This window comes from Equus quagga, chromosome 8 (genome assembly GCF_021613505.1).
Source record: "Equus quagga isolate Etosha38 chromosome 8, UCLA_HA_Equagga_1.0, whole genome shotgun sequence".
NCBI lineage: Eukaryota > Metazoa > Chordata > Mammalia > Perissodactyla > Equidae > Equus > Equus quagga.
The window spans coordinates 99,642,663-99,661,748 of record NC_060274.1 but is presented as its reverse complement, the minus strand read 5'-3'; the positions used below and the strand labels follow the sequence as shown (position 1 = coordinate 99,661,748).

General features: G+C 41.0%; 1 protein-coding gene across 3 annotated transcripts in view; it reads left to right on the top strand.

The window, feature by feature from the left end:
• The first annotated feature begins 1,541 nt into the window (after positions 1-1,541).
• Positions 1,542-19,086, top strand: part of CTTNBP2 (cortactin binding protein 2) — a 153,274-nt gene continuing 135,729 nt past the window's right edge. For 2 of the 3 annotated variants that reach the window (XM_046669706.1, XM_046669704.1), the window contains exons 1-2: positions 1,542-1,732; positions 13,038-13,145. In XM_046669706.1, the coding sequence (XP_046525662.1) occupies positions 1,652-1,732; positions 13,038-13,145 (189 nt within the window). In that variant the 5' untranslated portion in view covers positions 1,542-1,651. Of the gene's footprint in view, positions 1,733-10,324; positions 10,343-13,037; positions 13,146-19,086 lie in introns of those variants that run through there. The other variant, XM_046669705.1, reaches the window with a different exon arrangement.

Genomic DNA, 19,086 nt, shown 5'->3' with positions numbered 1-19,086 from the left:
CTAAATTTTACTGTCAAATGCTTTTCTTTCATCTTATAGGAAGTCTAGTTATTCTAATAGTGAGCAATTTCAGAGAGAATATTTGATAAAAGAAAGTGGTATAATGAACAGAGATGGAAACCATAAGGTTAAGAGAGGGAGTAGCTATCAGAGTAAAGTCAAAGAAAATAAATAAATGAACACCTTTGTCTACAGGATAACCTGGAGGTGATTTCTCAACCTGTGACCCTTAACCCTGGGGTTCCAGGTGAAGGTCCTTTCTTGATGTAGACCTCTTCTGGAAGGAAACTTTCTACAATTTATTGATCAATTTCTTTCAGGGTCTTTGAAGAAAAGATGTCCTCTGCCCTGGTTTGTGTCATATTTAGATGCAATTTGGAAAGCAAAGCAATTAAATTGCCAAAACTTTTCATTAGGAGTCTGCCATTTTTAAAAATGAGCTTGATCTCTAACCCTTGGACTGAACATTCCAGTCATTCATCTTGCAGAATTTCAAGTCCAGGATTTGGTTGTGGTTTGACTTTACTTCGTTGAGACACAGCTTGAACGCCTCCATTTGATTTTGTGTTTTCCACACATTTTTGGGATCTGGTGATTTGGGAAGGCCTGTACCATATGGTCTTGATAAGGTGATAGATTTTCACATCCTGGGTATTGGCAGGAAAGGGAGGGATTCAGTCAGATGTGGGAAGGGAAAATTGAGAGTTTGGGCCTAACTCACTCATATCATGAAATATCTTCTGAGACCTATAACTCCCATAAAATCAATTCTTAGGGAAGGTTTTTTTTGGTGTATGGGTCCCCAGCACATGGAGGCAATTCTTTTAAATTCCCTTAAAAGTTGAGAGCTTCCCTTTATAAGCGATGGCACTTAAAATTTCTTGGTTAGCCCTTCAGAAAATAACTCAGACTTGGGGTCAAAGAACAAAAAGCGGGCTCTGCTTCACCTTTCTTGAAAAAGAGATTGCATAGAAAGGGATAGGCCTAGGGGCCAGGGGCAGCGTAATAAAGGGTGCCAGGATGCACTTTGATCTGGGAGTTGCTGGGTTTTGGAGAAGGAGAATAAAATAAAAGCAGGTATATACACCAGGAGGTAAAAATGGCCTGGGGGCAGCCTCACCCCCCCCGAAAAGAAACGAATTTAAGAAAAAAGAAAACGGTGCCTTATGTGATTCCTAGAGATGGGACAGAGGGAACAGAAGTGAAGGATTTTCCTTGCTCTTATAGAGAATTCGGATTCTGGGGGCTTTGACATTTAATCCGGTGGGTCTGTGCACCACCGGCTTGGTGGGGGCTGTGCGAGGCGGGCGAGTCCCCTCTCCGGCTCTTTCTTGCTTCGCCTCCCCCAGTGGCTTTGCTTCCCTCGTCTGCGCGCCGGGCCGTACCCCGGCCTGGGCATGTGCCCGTCTCCCGGATCTTGACGAGCCGGCTGACGGCTGCCGCGGGGCGGGGACCGGGCAGCGGGCGGCGCTGCGGCGCGCAGCGGGTTAAGGCGGCGGGGGCGGTGGCGCGGGAGGAGGGAGCGCGGCGGCGGCCGGGCTGCGAGCGCCCGCGTCCCTGGACCGCAGCGGGTTAAGCGCCGCCCGCGCCGAGAGGGCTGAGCCCGGAGCCGCCGCTCCGAGCTCGCATTCGGATCTGCCAGGGCAGGAAGATGGCGACGGACGGCGCGAGCTGCGAGCCCGACTTCTCCCGCGTCCCGGAGGACGCGGCGGGGGCCACGGCGGAGGCGGCGGTAACCGAGGTTCCGGGGTGGGCGCGGGGTCCCGGGATGGGCGCCCCAGGGCGCTCCGCAAGCCCGCGCTCCTCAGGGTGCCCCTTCCTCGGGGTGCCCCTTCCACGGGGAGCCCTTAGGGCCGGAGGCCGGGTTGAGTGGGGCCAGGCGGTCGTCGGGCTAAGGATCCCTCTTGTCCTTTCCCAGCCCCGCGGGAAGCAGCCCCCGTCCGCCCGGTTCTCGGGGCTCCCCGCGTGCGTCCCGTGCGACCCCTACGCGCACTCCCTCAGCGGAGGTCGGGTTTGGCCCCCGGCGAGGGCTGGGGTGTGTTTCCTGGCGAACTTGACCCCCCATTGTTCTCCTCTCGCGGCACGCGTGGTTGTGGGCGCGTGTCTCGTGGGTGCCTGGCACCTCTCAGCGGACCCGGGAAAGCAGCGAGGGGAGGCGGATCATCGCCGAGCAGGTGTGGGGATGCCCATTGTGTGTGTTCGTGTGCCTGAGGCCCCTGGGGAGAGGCCCCGTGCCCGGCTGTGGGCGCTGCTGCCGCTGAGCGCTGGCGCCTTGGGTCCTAGCTGCCTGCTGCCCCATCACTTGGTGGTGTTGGCTTTTTGGGAGAGGTGGGGTGGGGTGAGGTGGGGTTGGGGGGGGGGGTGTTCTTGTTCTTCCCGAAACGATACCCGGGCGAGGTGGAGGTTCAGCACCTGGTAGCAACACATTGTTCTTTTTTGCTGGGGTCTAGAAGCCGAATGAGCTTCCACCCATCGCTGGTTCCCATTTTCACCCCCAGACTATCCCCGTGCACAGAGACTCAATGGTGGTTTCCAGCTTCTACCTTGGGGGAGGGCTAGATCTACATTTCCTGGGTGCAAACGTTCTCGGGATTTGGGAAGCAGCTTCGCAGGAGCTGCAAGGATCTGCAAAGAAAAGCAGCTCTGGGAGCGCCTCCCATCCCTGGCGCGATCCCGCTGCTCCCACCGGAGATTCCGGGTGGGATGGAGCGCGCCACCAGGGACGCCCCTCAGTTCTTCCCAGGACCTGAGCAGAGTTGGTGCCGCACGAGTAGCAGAGGGCAGGACCAGGTGTAAATAGCCAGGGCTGTACTAACTTCCTCTCTGTGTAGAGGTAGGGCTTTCTGAAGAGGTAGAGAAGGGATGGGGAGGAAGCTACTTGGGCTTAAGAGGAGCTGAGCTTGGAAAGGAAAAGAAAAACAGGGAGAGAAGGAAAAAACGGAGGTGGAAGGCTGCTGATTTCCACTTGTGAAACTGGCGAGTTTTGATTTGAAACTTTGAGGAAAATTGATTTTTTTTCTCTCTTTACATGGAAAATATGAACTTTCTTAAGATTTCAGACGAAACCTGCCTGCTTGTGATGCAGTGAATCGTTCCCCTCTGTGAGGTACAGTAAGGAAGCTAGCTATTAAGACAACAAGCCTCTCAGGGAAGTTGAAAAGGCTGGGTACCTTCATCCCCAAGAGATGGGGAGGGGAGTGAGAGGAAAAAGAAAGAGGAGTGTGTGTTTCTCCTTTCCCAGGAAGGTTGTATTTGTTTGTTTAATCGACTTAAAATGGGCTTCTTTGTGTAACCCTCAGTATTTTAATCACCTGACAATTAAACCAAACGCAAACATCTGATTTATGATCTGTAGCTGATCTGTAGTTTTATTTGGTTAGATTGTAAACAGAAACTTGGGTGCCAGGCAGATTTTTGTGTTAACAAGGCCAGTGTTCCCTTTCTGCTGCTTAAAATTTTCAGGAGTCTGATTTTCTCTGCTGATAGATAGGGATTTGATCATTTCCCCCTGGTTAAGGGTAATAGCCAGGGAAAATCTGTGACTGAAATCCCTTTGATGTTTCCATAGAATCCTTTAGGGTTCTGAGGAGGTGCGCTAAGGACTTGTGATCTGATAGTTTTTTGAAATAATTCTCGACTTTTTGGTAAAATTTTGATGATGGCTTCTTATGCAGTAAACTGGGTATTTTACTTTTCACTTAATAAGGTACTCCCATATCAGCTACTTGACCCGTTGACTGATTTTTAAGGTAAAGAAATCTAGGTTGAGGAATGATATTTGTCATTATAACTGCTCCTTATCTAATGATTAAAAATCAAAGACATTTTGATGCATTTTGAGTTCATGGCAACTGAGGACTTAAAATCTTTTTCGTTTTTAGTGAATAATTTTTTGCATTTTAGAGGTTTCATTTCAAGTTGGTTTACATATTATGCATTTTTATACGTACATTTGGCAGTTATGAGCCAATGGAGACTCCCAAGCAGTAGGCTATTTTTGAAAGTGAGTGTTTTCACTAAGTTTTGACTATTTAGATTGTTGCTTAGAGACAAGTTTAATTTATAGTTTTCAGCTTAATATGATTTTCAGTGGAGTGTTTTAAATTTAGTTTGTGATCCTTGTTCTTCGCTGTTTAAATCCTGAAAACTTCCCAAGTGTGGAGCTGGGTAACAGCTACATTATTCAGTAGGATCATATTAATAGTCTTTGCTGTGAACCGTGCTATTTTCAGTGCCTTAGCAAAATGTGACTTTTATAGGCTGTATTGCTATTTCTACTCTGAAAATAACTTCTAACGGGTAAGGCAGTATGGAAAACAAATCTTCCTACTTTTTATTGTCACCAAAGAATTTCAGAGTGAAAGGAAAATGGAGATCTTTTTAGAGCTGTGTTTGGGAAGCGGACCAACATTCCTGTCATTCTGGGCTTTTCTGGAGCAACTAATATGCCAAAAGTAGATATAAATTTTTTTGTCACGGTGATAGTGGCAGAAAAAAAAAAGTTGGACAATTTTGTTAAAAATGCACAGCAGTAATATTAAGCAAATTAACAGCTAGCACCTTCAAATTTTTGTTTCCAGGTGACAAAATTGAGTGTAAATGCAATGAAAAGAAACTTCTTAGGCAATTTTGTTAAGCTTTCTTAAAAAACAAAAACAAACCCTAAGTTATAGTTATATGGCAGCTATAGAATATTGAAAGTTTCACAGCATAATTTTTGGGTAGGAGATAATCTAGATTTCATACACATTATGGAAACGCTTACTGAAATGGAGACATGATGAGTATCATCTTTGCTGCCCTAAAGTAACACATTCCAGTGGTGGAAACTGACTGACACCTAAGAATCTAATCAGAGATGATGGTGTTATTAGAGGCACAAATAATTTGCCTTAGGAGTCTGGGGAGGAAGAGTTGTGGAGAGGATTCCTAGTGGAAAGATCTGGACACGTAACACAGAAAGATGGATTTGAGTTGGGCCTTGAGATTTAAGGAGGACTTGGACAGGGAAACTGCAGGAAGCTGAGTGCAAGTGTGGCTGGTTCCTAGGATGCCTTGAGAGGTGGCCTGGGACACCTGTGAGAGGCTTTCAGAAATGAGCCTAGAGCCTTCAATTTCAATCTCAACTACTTGCTTTAGAAAAATAGCTTAGAAGTTGAGGAAGTAGACTAAAATATTCCCCAAAGATTAGAATATAACTGCTTTCAACCTGATGCTTTTCACTCTTTACTTTTTTCCTTCTTAAATAATAGGTTGTCTATTTCTGTTTGCACTTGTGTTTTGGACTTCGTTATTGTAGCTACCATTGTTACTACGTTTCTCACAGGAACGGTTTTGTTTAGAGACAAGCGTTTGTCCTCTCTTGTGATTGAATCCATGCCCAGGCTAGATTGCCAGTTGGTTCTATCCTCTTGTGTTTCATGTAATTTTATGAGGTGAGAAAATGTTTCACAGACTTCGTACTTAGTCAGCCATTTGCAAATATCTGCTGTGGATCGTATGGACAGCAAGGCTGTGGCTGAGAGAGAGCAGCCTCCCCTCCAAGAGGAGCTGTTTCGGTTTTGTTTGTAAAAGAAAGCAAAGGTTGCTGAACACAGTTCCAGGCACATAGTAAGTGTTCCAGCAATATTTGTTGAATGAAGAAGATGAACACTCACCAAGCAGCTGTGTCGTAAGACTTAGTGTTGATTGGCTAACTGGAAATTTTACTTTGTGTGTTACCAGCTTGTAGTGAAACTGTTGGCCTGTGATTTGTAGTAATTACCATTGTAAATATTATAGATCTTTTCTTGTTTCAGAAAGATGACCCTAATTCTTATCCTTTTTGATTTTCATTTTTATATTATGCCTTTCCAAGCTGCTTTTCTCAATGACGTTTCAGATACTTCACCGATTTTTAAAAAAAATTTAATTTCCAACATGACTAGTTTTCTGTTTAGATTTTCTCTCTTGAAAACAATGATTGAAGCTGGGGATGTGGTGGCGGTGGGATGGAACCTGCACCCTCCCAGCCTGAATTCTTCCAGTAATAGAGCCAAGGCCAGATCACTCACTGGAGTGTGGAGGAGGGAATGATGGAGAGGGGGTCAAGAGAGAAATGCAGGGAAGTTTGAAAACAGGAAAAAGGAATAAAAGGAGGGATTGGGCAGGAAGAAGAGGTTGGGCAAGGCTTTGAAATAGTCTGCAAATGCCCAGAAACGTGGGGCTAGAATTCAATTCTGTGCCTAGGAAGGATGGAGCCAGTTTCTCTCCTGTCCGCCTAAGCACATCTGAGTATTGCTTTAAAAGGAGACTTTATTTCAATGCACTTGGGTGTATTCTTCTCTATCGGAGCTCCTTTGAAAGACTTCTATAACGTAGGAAAGGAAACTTGTCTTTTGTCTTTGATGATTAGGTAAAGAAATGGAGAATAGTTGCAAGAGAGGTGATGATGACATTGATAGCAAAGGACTTGTAAAGTTTTAATCTGTCACAAATAACTTGTACAAAAATAATGAAACCATATTATTAATGCTGTACACAGTATGATGCCATCCATGCAGAAATCCTGATTTAAAAAAAAAAAATTGTTTTCTTGGAATAAATTGTTAGTCAATGACCAAATAGATTGAGGATCGATTTAAAAGGTTATTATGGTAAGTGCAGTATAGACAAGTTAACATTGCTGTGTGGAATGGATACTTGTTTGCAAATGATTTGGTTTTGAGATTTTTATATTTCTTTGAAAAGGCAACAAGATGATTCCAAAGGCCTGAGCCCTTCCACAGGAGGGCTGTATAACTGTAAGAACATCATTTAGCTGTCCGTATCTCTCAGCCTCTTGATTTGAAAATCAGCGTGCTGACATTTGTCATCTACAGATAATTGAGATGATATTCTTCAATGCATTTTAAGCTTCTTAAAGGACAATTATTGGATCTGGATGCCCGCTTGCGTGTGAAGATGATCCCTCTCCCATGTAGGGCTGATGTAACATTGAAAAGCTGAATTAGGATGGAAGTAGACATTAGTTTTATCTGAGAGGTAGTCCTTTCTTTCCAAAGAGGAAATGGAGACTGAGAGGAGATCTGAAAGGAGGAAAAGGGAGGTGGCTGTGCTTAATTATCAGAGGCTACCACCCCTGACTAAGCTAGTTTTCTGCTTTTTATTCCAGTTTTCTCTACTTAAAATTAGTTGCATCCATTACCAGGTTTCCTTCCTGACAGTCTATTTAATTGTCAGTTTTACCTCCTTCCAATACACTGAGTTGCTTGTCTTGTATGAAAGACCCCAGGCAATGTGGTTGATTTGAGGCACATGACCCCGACTTCTCACTATGTTGCTTTAAAGGCACACACCAAGTTGCCCTAGTTTAGATTATTCTAAATAGCTTTTGAAATAATGAATGAAAATGATTGGATGATCAGTTACTTAGTTGCCCCTAGAGTGGGCCATAATGTTGTATCTTAGTAAGACTGGCATATCATTTACGCATCACTCACATGCTTTGTGTTTTTATTCTGAGTGAGATAGGCATTTTATACTAAAAGTGTGTGTGTGGGGGGGCATACCTGATGGGTAAAATTATGTAAAGATATAATACTCTTGCTGTCCTGACGCATCTAGTAGAGATGAGAAACTAGTATAGGTAAGTTTAATATCATGAGGAAATACACAAGGCAGGACACAATTCATTGCCAAATAAAGTAGTAAAACAGACTCTAAGACTGAGTTGAAAGAACAGCAGATTTCTGGAGTCTGGAAAAACATATGAAAGTGGGACTTGAGCTTTGTCCTGAAGATGAGTTAGAGGAGAAAGGAGGTTTAGGAAGAAGAAAAGCAGAGGTATTCAAACCCTCTCAGGAACACCTTCTGTGTAGAGAGAAATCAGGAGGAATAATCTCAAAGAAGACATAACTTTAGAGATTTGAAATAGTTTCAGAGCATGAAAAGATTAACTTTTCTTTATGAAAATCCTTATAACTGGCTAAATTCACATTTTCTTAATATTGTAAATGTTTTATGTACCTAGAAATTTGGATGTGTTTTTTTCATGTTAATGATAGTCTTCAAATTTTGATTTTCTATTTGAAATCTCAAGATGAGTTTCATTGCTTTTCCTTTCTTTACAGCCTTTGTTATTCATCCCAAAAGCTAAATTTTGCTTACACAGAAAGTTCTAAATGCATTATTAATTGTTAGCATGCACTATTAAACTGGGAGGAAAATACATTTCTGTAACTTCTGCGCAAAGAGGCAAAATCAATTTTCCTCAAGTATTTCTCAAAGGCTTCAGGGAATGACCTGAATTTCCTCAGTCTAGTAATCCAGTTACCCTGATGGTTTGTGAAATCAGGGCATTTGGGGGCTGGAAGAGATTTTAGGTGACTTAGTGCAGCGTTCTCATTTAACCACTGAGAAACCTGAGACCCAAAGAGAAGAAATAATGTCCTTCCAGTCCATCTGCTTTCTCAGGTACCCTGCTCGCTCTCATGTGGTAAATTCGTTGATCACATGTAGGTACAACCTACTAGATTTGAAACTGGAAGAGATGCTCTTGGTGTCTGTGGAAAGAAGCAGAGAGTGTGTCTGCTTTTTTGTTTAGTCACTAGATTTTAACCATAGCTGATATGTTTCGGCAAAGCTCTGAGGGGCACTTCTGCCACTGTGGCTCATAATACCTCCTAAACGCTTTTTGGCAATAATTAATGTGCTGACTCCATTAATTCTTAAAGGATATAAGTAAGGGTCTTCTGGCCTTATTTGGCTGTGACTGTTGAATTGTGTACATAAACCCAGTGTGTTAGATTATTTTTGGTGAGGGCGGGTGGTAGTGGAGGAAACTTGGTATTGGCCTATGTTCAGTTCTGGCCCTTTAGGATGACGGTTCAGCCAGGTCCTCTGTTGTCGTCTTCCTCCTTTTCTGTCTGTCTGTTTCTCTCTCTGCCTGTATGACAAAACCTGGAAGAATGCCTCCGCCCTCACCCCCCCCATGACCACCCCCGGTAATTCAGAGTTGTTGAAAACTGCTGTGTGGAACAGTAAGAGTTTGGGATTGTGTCCTCTTTCATATAGATACATTTGTTTATGTCCCAAAGAAGGCTTGCTCTCTGTTTAATGACCAGACTCTGGATTAGTTTAAGCTGCCTGTGCCAGATTTTTAAAATTAGGTGTTAAGAAGCGCTTTTCCTAGAGTACTTTTCCTGGCAAACATCAAACGTGACAGGCAGAGTTGGGGCCTGTGGAGTTGAAATCTAGCAGGTATTTTTTTTTCTTTTTTGAGTGCCTTGCCCTCCCTAAAAAATGAGATCTGGATTTTTCTTTGTTAATTAGGAAAAGCAAGTGCAGTAATAATAAAGCTTAGTCTGTGAACTTGTCTGCTGTGATTTTTTTTCCGGGGGGGGGGGGGGGGGCGGATGGATGGGAAATGTCATGTTTTCATGGGTGACCTGATGGAGATCCTTATTTTTTATGTGAGTGGTGGCATTTGGATCTATCCTGTCTTGTATCTTCTTTTGAAAATTAGGTTATCAAGTTAGTCTTTTAAAATATAAAGTTTATCGAAAAATAAGGAGGATAGGAAGACACTTTTGGAAGTGACGGATTTGTGTATGGCACAGATTGTGGTGATGGTTTCGTGGTTGTATGCTTACCTCCAAACTCATGAAGTTGTTTACATTAAATATGTACAGCATTTTGTATTTCAATCATACCTCAGTAAAGTGGTTTAAAAAGTCAGATTTGGAATGATTATTTTGCTCTTAAACCGAGAAACCTTGATCATTACGTTTTCTATATCTTAAATACTTTTGTACCATATGTACATCAGGTCAGATAAATGCCACTTTATATGAAACAATAATATAGGTTTTTATTGTGACTTTTGCTTCTGGATTTCTTTGTATTTCTAAAAATGCCCAAGTGCTTTGAAATTATTTGTAAAATACTTGGAGTCTTACAACCTCTAACATGTTTTCATAAACTTTGTTTTACCCTGTTTGCCAGAATCGGGGATGGAAACATCAAGCATTGGAGAATGACAATCTGGAAATATTCTTCTGATATTTTTATTGTTGAAGGCCAGGAAGAAGTAGCGTATTTAGTGAGGAAGCAGGGGTGAGAGGGTTGGGGAAGAGAGTGGCAGGCAGACAGATGCGCTGTATATTTAAAATGATACTTCACTTCATACGCAGTGATAGAAGGCAGATTGTTTTTTAACATTCTGTGTGATGGTTTAGCAAGAACCCTTGTAACAGTGTTTTTTTTTATTTTAGTAAATTTCCCTGTGTATTGATGGTGATGTGCTGAAAAGCAGAAGTGTTGGTTGCAGGTCACATGTTGTGATGTTGCTGATGGAATCAGGGTAGGGTCTCCTGACTCTAATATGAATCAAAATCTTGGCAATGTCTTTTATAATTTGTTTGTTTTTTAAGTGGAGTGCTTTGCTTATGAAGCTACAGAGAAACAGGACAATATATACAATTAATTAGAATCTTTAGAACAATCAGCAGCAGCATTAATAAAACATTACCCTCTAAAGCACGTATGAATTGTGGTTTACTGTCCCATTTCAGTGGGAAAAACCAGGAGAAAAGAGCCTGTCTTTCATCACTGTCAATAAACTGAGATTTTTAGACTTGGGCTGGTAGATTTTCAAAGAAATGGGCTCATCGCCTATATCTCACACCTCCATACTTAAAATATCTGGGTGTTCTCAGCTTTAATAGCAACAGTCACCCGCCTTTATTTAGCAGTTACTTCATTGCTATGTCCTTGTTTAATCCTCCCAAGAACCTTGCTGGGTAGATGTAGGATTTCTATTCTATAGATGAGAAAACAGAGACTCGGATAGGTTACAGAAATGCTTCTCCAAGCGTGGTACTTGGACCAGCAGCTGCAGGAGCTTGTTAAAAAGGCAGATTCATAGCCCCACCTCAGACCTTCTGAAATCAGAAGCTTCAGGGGTGGAGCCAACAGTCTGTGTTAACAAGGTCTCCAGGTGATTCTAACGCATGTCTGAAGTTGAGACAACTGGGCTCTAAGACTTATGTGACACCACTATGTAGTGGGAGCAGAATTTGAGTTCTAGTATATTAGATTTTATTATTCACAGGAATATCTCTAAGTGAGGGCCTACCCATCATTTAGGCTTGCTATAGGGTTTTATTTTCTCTTTTTCTATCCTTAGCCCCTGCCTTTCCAAATCACTGCTGTAATGTACATGCAAAAAGAAACAATTCTAAGAGGAAGATCTTTTTAAAATCTTTCTTTGGAGAACCAGATGCTCTGGTCTCTTCTTCCTTTAACCTATTATTATCTCCTTCCAGAAGGTTCCTTTGAAACTGAGAATTGACCAGTTCTGGTCATGCCTGTTTGAGAGCTCCTGGGATCATTTATGGGCTTTGCTATGTTTATTGTGTGTCATCACAAGGATAGTAAGAGTCAGACACACAGGTGCTAAACTAGTTCTATTAGCTGATTGATAGAAGGGCACTATTTTCGTTTCTAGAATGTTGGCACTGTGCTGGTAAAGTGTGCACACAAGTCACAGCACTTGGTTGTAGTTTTTCTATTTCCTGGTTGCATGATTTGGGTACATTATCTGACTTTGAGTTGTGGTTTTCTAAACTGAAAAATAAGATGATGATATCTTATAGATTACATTTAGTTCTTTGAGATACTTTGGAAACCATTGGGTGCTATGCAAATGTGAAGTAACGGCTTCTGATCTTGGGTGTTCTGAGACATTTGGGGCTGACTATGTATTCTCCTGCCTCTGATGGTGCCTGGGTTTGTCGAATGAGTCTCTCCACAGAAGGGAGTGGCAGAGTGTGTTTTGGGGAGGGAGCTCAGGCTGTGGACTCATTCAGGCTTGGCTGTGCACATGCTAACTGATCCTTGCTCAGTTTCATCAGTGAGATAGGTGTCAGAAGACCTGCTGGTAACAGCTGTTGTGAGGAAGGAAGGCAGAGTCAGAGACAAAAGGCTTCTGGGAGTCAGTGGTATATCAGTGGGGTTTAAAGCCATGATTGGATGCAATCACCAGGGAGGAGAATGTCGTGGGGCTGGAAGAGTGATGGGTGAGGATTAGGACCCCCAGTGCCATGGTGCTGATACCTCATGGTGTAGCTGGGTTTCTGAAAGGCTCACTTATTCCAGCCTTAGCTCCCTTCCAAGCCTGCCTTCTGGAACAGCAAGAATCTACAGAGGCATCACGTTAGAAAGTGTTTGATAACCATGAAGCAGGCCTTCCAGAGTCACCTGATCATAGGCCCAGATGACTAAATGTGGGTGGTGGCCAGACCTCTTAAAAGTACATATGCCTGCTCCCTGTGTAGTGGGGGGAGGAGAGGATAGCAGAGTGAAGAGCAGGCTCCTTCTAAAGTGGCTGCTGCTACTTGGCTTGGTGGATGTTTGCCCTGTGGGAATATGAATCTGGGGTTGCTCGTCTGAATTTTGAAGAGAAGCCAGAGATCTGGATTTTTTGGGACATCTTCAGATTGTTTTAATGATGGCTGAATAAAAAACAAAACACTTTGTGGCCCAAGTAACACACATCTGTGGGCCAGATTTGGCTGTAGGCTGCCAGCTGGTGGCCTCTGCTGTGGAGTGTTGTATAAACATGACCTGTTATTATTGGATGTCCTGGAATTTATAACAACCTCCCAGGAGCCTTTATGTTGGGGCCTTTCTAGGAATATATTTGTGCTTTCTTTGCTACCCTCACAACTCCTCACAACATACACTGGGCCTGTTTTGATGCAAATTCCAGGGAATTTAAATTTGTGTCATAAAACTTGGAGAGATTCTGAATCCAGCTTTGCAGGCAGGCTGGGAAAGTAGATCTCCTCAGAGGAGAGAGTTGGGAGATTGACGTTATGATTTTTACCTCTCCTCCTAGAAGGTCAGGGCCTAGATTGTCTGCTGCCAAACAGGGCCCCAGTGCTTCTTGGATTTGCTGAGCCCATGGGACAAAAATGATCCACTACATACTTTGAGAACGTATATTTTGTTCCTAGGAATAGTTTTTCATTGTTTTTTTAAAATCTGTGTTACAGAAGAAAGAGTTTGATGTGGACACCCTCAGTAAATCAGAACTTCTGATGCTCCTCAGCGTGATGGAAGGGGAGCTGGAGGCCAGAGACCTTGTCATCGAGGCCCTGCGGGTAAGAACTTTCTAGGGCCGAGTCCCTTTGCTGTGTCATTTTCTTTTTTGAGAGGGCCAACGGCAAAGCTGCTTTTTCTTAATTTTTGAATCATATGGATATAAAATGTTAAATCAGGTCAAAGGGTGCCCCTCACCCAAACACGGACCCATAACCTTTATAATCCCAACAAAAACTGAAGTTGGATGGTCATTGCAGTGATGGCAGTAGAGACTAAACTGTTTAATATGGGAAACTTGAGAATTAAGCTGTGTTGGTTCTGAAATCCTTTCATGATTCGCATGTTTATTTGGTTAAAGACATAAGTTTTCAGGAAATTGGTAATTTGGTATCCTACCTATCTATGTGAGGTCAGTGAGGAAAAATTAAGAGACTCATTTATAAAAGATATTGCTGATGATCAAGCTTTTCCTATATAAATTGTAAGTGGTTTCTTATTTTCAGAAATTCATAGTAGTTAAAAACTAAATGTTTACATGGATACAGAGAACAGATTGGTGATTACTAGAGGAGTAGGGGCTGGGGGAGGGCGAAAGGGGTCAGGAGGGACATTTGTACAGTGACGGATGGAAACTAGACTTTTGGTGGTAAACGCAATATAGTGTATACAGGAGTTGAATTATGATGTACGCCTGAAATCTGTGTAATGTTGTAAACCAATGTTACCACAATAAAAAAATTTAAAAACTATATGTTTATATATATTTTCCAATAGTTTTATTTTTCATCTGATTTTACAGTAATTTTGAAATTGTCATAATTTTCAAAGCACTGTCTTCTAATATATTACTTAAATACTTCAATAAAGTTTTGGTTTTTTTTTAAACATAATGTTAAGCTTTCTCGATGCAAAACTTTCTAATTGGTTGTTCTCAGTCTTGCACTTCTTTTAGTCTGTGAGCCAAACTTAAGATATTTTTCTTTTTTATATTTAATACTTTGTATGTAATTGGGTGTTTCCTGTTTCTGGGTAATTTGGCCAAGAGGGATATATTTATTATGTAGAAAGTATGGATTTATCTTTTTTCACCAGAGAGTATTTCCTCAAACTTTGTCTTACATAGTTTATTTTAACATATGAAAATCTGTGGAATGTCAAAAAATTGTTGCCCCTGATGGGAGCTTACATGGTGGGGGAAAGAGGTAATAGTGGTGGATGGTTAGTTGTAATGGAGAAGGTGGACGCGCTGAGGATGCAGTTGGATGGGGAAGGGATTCCTGAAATAAGGACTTCAGTACATTCTCACAGACTACAGAGGAGATCACGGTTATTCCTCAATCTGATGACAGAGAATGATTGTCTCAGAAAAATGGGAGTACAGTTGTCATCTGCAAGCCAATGTTGAGTTAAAGTTGTTGCTTTCTGAATGACGAGCTTGGCTAAGTTGACATTGCACAGTTCGGTTGTAAGCGGTGTTCATCCTATTCCACATTTGGAGCGTTGACATTGCTTGCCCATGTACAGTTTCTTGAACGAAGTTTGTGGGAGAAATGCTCAGGCTGGGTGTCCCTAAAATGGGTGACCCTCAGCCCACGGAGAGAACCAGGGCACAGTCACCTTTGAGGCCAGTTGTGTAGCCTCTTGAGATCACACGGATGTGAGGCTCCAGTTCTACCTTGTGTTTTTCTGTCCCTCTTCTTTAACCTGAAAAAGGTGTCAGCACTGTGGCGTTTCCCACTGCTCACACAAATGTTTGAGTGTTTGGTGGAGTCTGTGTTTTTATGTATCGCCTTAGCAACTACATGTATTTCTCTTTTTAACTTAATTACAAAACTTTGAAACGAAAGAGAAGTAAAGGCTTGCTAATGATCAGAGCTTGCCAAACTGAAAGTTGTTCATAGAATGAAGGAATGTTGGAATTGCAAGGAGCCTTACATGATATTCTAGGTCAGTGGTTTGCATCTCTATCAGATCTAGTGTTAAGTTTTTATAAAATATTTTGTATTACTTTTTCACTATCTTGCAATGAAATTTATGGACAATTGCATGTGTAAGTAGGTTATGTTAAAAATAACCAGTACATCGCCCTGATTGTGATATAAAGAGAACAGGAAAGAACTTTATAACAAAATATTATGCATCTTGATATATAAATGCAGAGGTATGACTATCCCGGAAGACATGATAAAGTAGGCAGCCATTGGCACCCATGCATAGCATCACCATGAAGGCAATGGTTTTGAACGAGCCCTGACCCAGGTGTGCCATAGTGCTGACCCAGGTACAGTGAGTGGATTTGCTGCAGGTGAGGTGATTCTTCTGAAATGCTGAAAACTCTTGGTAAAGTTCCAAACAAAAGTACACATTTACATGAATGTAGAATCCCCAGAAAATTCAGTTTTTGTTAAAACTGAATTGAAACAATTTGTTTATATGTAAAAAGGAGTTACGGTCTAGGCTCAGATAGTCATACTGAAGGTTCTAATGAAAGGAATGAACAGAGGGATGTCTGAGAGTTGTGGGGGACTTGGGACAGTTCCTGGATATGTGAGACCCCTAGCCTTTCCCCCTAAGTGCCAATCACTGTGAAAACTGAAAATACTCTCTCGTTTCTAAAACGCCTCCTAGGGTACTGCCCCTGGGGAGAAACATAGCTGACACCAGTCTCCTTTGTTTGTAGATTAAAATCAAACAAGCAAAAAGGAAACCCAGGGAGATTGTGACTTATCTCAGGTCACAAAGGTGGTGTGCATGTGTACTTGGAGATTCTTCAAGCTTTTTGTCTTTTTTTTTCAGTGAGGAAGATTGACCCCAAGCTAACATCTGTGCCAGTCTTTCTCTATTTTGTATGTGGGATGCCTCCACAGCACGGCTGATGAGTGGAGTAGGTCTGCACCTGGGATCTTAACCTGTGAACCCCAGGCTGCCGAAGTGAAGCATGCAAACTTAACCGCTATGCCACCAGGCTGGCTCTTTTAGTCATTTTTTAAAATTGAGAATTGTGATTGATTTAGATGGTTGTGTTTTCAAGAGTAGGTAATAATGTCATTTTCATACATCTTTCATAACTCCCGTAGACTCACTGTGGGGATTTACTGGTTGACTGTTCTCTTGGGGGCATTCACTGAAACTAGTGAAACTAGTGAAATACTTACTTGGGTGCAGCTGTGTCACTTACTTGCCTTTCCTTTAATAATAGAATATAATTTAGTGACTGGCTAATGCCCCAGCAAGAAATTGGGAAAGAGAGAAAATGTGAAACCTTTATTTTTATCTCATATTGTGAGATAAATTTATTCCTAAATTAAAAGTCAAAATCTACTCAATCAGTAATCAGTGTCCTCCTATTCAATTGGGAGAGAAGTACATTTTGTTTTTTAAAAAAAGTCAAAAGTAATATTTCTCTGAAGATAGTAAATATTTTTTAACTTAATATATGAACTGTGACTTTTTTGGACATAAAGGTGTCTACTTTGTGCCTTGAACTTCATTAAAATTTAGAAATGATTCTCTTGAGACATTCACATCTTTTAGAATTTTAGAAACTTTAAAAAGATACTTCAGACCAAACTATTTTACTTTTTTAATCATGCTATCTCGATGCTTTTGACTTTCAAGTTATAAAAAGTTGCATAGATAATTGAATTAATGGCAATAGAATTTTCAAAATAATCCACAAAGATGATTTTGGGGGAGAGTGTTATGAAATTATAGTATATATCTTGGTACTTTTACTATTTTCATATTTTTAATGTAAAAATATTTCCCAATAAAAAAAGTCCATAGCTTTGTAACAGATAATATTTGAGACATTGGTTTTTACTGGGGAGAAATTATATTTTACAAAGAGCAGTATTAACGGAAAATCTGAGTTGTGTGAGACAGCTTAACTGAGATGTATTTTAATTTAATCCCATAAGAAATATTTTGTTTCTCAATGATTCCCCCTCATGCATACAATGTAGGAATAAATCTTTGAATAAATATATATATATATCAAATGAAATATAGAGGAAAACACTTTGGAGTTTAATAGAGAATGTGCTCAAGGAGAAGCAGCTACATTTTCTGAAAACCAAGACAGACAACAGATCTTTTGGAATTAAGTTTAATTAAATATTCAAAATTTGAATATACAACTTGTCCAGAAATCATTTGTTCAATGGTAATTGTTTGGTTTGTGGAATCTTCTGGCCTTCACTTCTTTTTCCTTTTTGCTACCAGTATTTTTATCAGTATCTTAGTCAAAGGGAGACAAGGGCAAGAAGATGAAAATGCTGTAATTATAAAATTTTGAGTCAGAATTGTGTTTTGTGTACATTTTGCAGGGTCCAGCCTGCTATTGTTCAGTGTGAGTTTATACAAATATTCTATCATTGAAACACTGAATTCCTTGGGCAGTTAGCTCCAGATTTCTTGTATGCCTTTTTTCTTTTAGTTTGGATAAATGAGAATTGACAGTCTTATAGACATGGCAGTCCTTCCTTCTAACATGTAGTCACTTTAGAGTGACTATATAATCTGGACTTCCAATTATTATTTGCATTGAAACTTTTAAAAATTAGCCAGTTTAACATTTCTTCAGATAGAATGTATTTATAGCACTTGTATCATAGAGGATATCAAATTATAGAATTGCCTTATACAAACAGCAGTAACAAAGAGACGCCAAGTATAATAGATTAAATAAGAAGTTTATTCCTCACACCTTTCTGGAGGTGAGTGATCTCTGCTGGAGAGGCTGCTATACGCCAAGTGGTCATTTCAACAACTCAGGTTATTTCCATCAGGATAACTCAGGTTATTACTGCTCTCCTTAGGGAACGAGCCTCATCTGCATGATTGAAGCTGGGTCAGTTCCACCTCTACATTCCTAGCCTATAAGAGGGCAATGAAGAACAAGCATCTTCTTCTAAGCAGGGCGCACATGGATGAGAACTTTTGTGAACACATGCAGCTGCACAGGAGACTGGGAAATGGCGCTGGCTGGCTCCCTCCCTTCTGGTGCCTTGGAGGAAGGGGGGACTTTAGAGGACATCTAGCACCCTAATTCAGTCCCTTATCTTGGTTTAATGTTACCTTATAAAATGTGCTGGAGTGTGACAAAAGAAGACCGATCCTTCTCTTCCTCCTTCCCTCAATAAATATTTGTCGAGGACCTGCTATGTGTCAGGCACAAAGATAAAAGTTTGAAGTGCGTATAAGTGAAGGTTTCCTATTATGCTAAAATTGTGTCCATTTAGAAAATTCTTTTATCTTGACTTTATATGTTTAAAACTAATTGTTCTGAGTAGTGTCATTTGGGCCTAGGTTTTACGTTTTTTTAGACTGTGACTCAGCACGTTCAGATTTTGCCTAGAATGATCTTCCATTTGAAAACCTGGGTCCAAAACTCAGTTTTTAAAAACGTTTTAATGGTTTTTGCTTTAAAGCAGGTTTTCTCAACCTCAGCATGATGGACTGATTATTTTTTGCTGTTGTTGGGAGAAGGACTATATTGTGAATTGTAGGATGCTTAGCAGCATCCCTGGCCTCTGTCTACTCACCAGATGCCAGTAGTATCTCCCCAGTTGTGACAGCCAGAAGGTCTCCCCATGGGGTACCCAATCACTGCCACTTGGGGAATACTGCCATAAAGTAATACTGGTTAAGGAAATGCCACTTTTAAAACTGTATTTGCTAAAATAAATGTAAGAACTCTAATGATTCAAATACATTTCATTATGATACAGTGATTTTCTTGTGAAATATTTTTCCTCAAAGCTAAAAATGAATCTGAAAATTCCCCTTTTAACAAATTTCATGACTCTTTCAAAATACCGTATATTATTTAAGATTGCGTTATTGTTTTTAGGCAGAACTTAAATGCTTTATTTCTCAAATTAAAAAGACCTTTATGGTTGTGTGGCTCAAGTGCTGGAATCTTTATGTAAAATGAAATGTATCTCTTTAGGTAAAATAAAAACATTGAATAGAACAGTGCTTCCGCTCTAGTTTTGA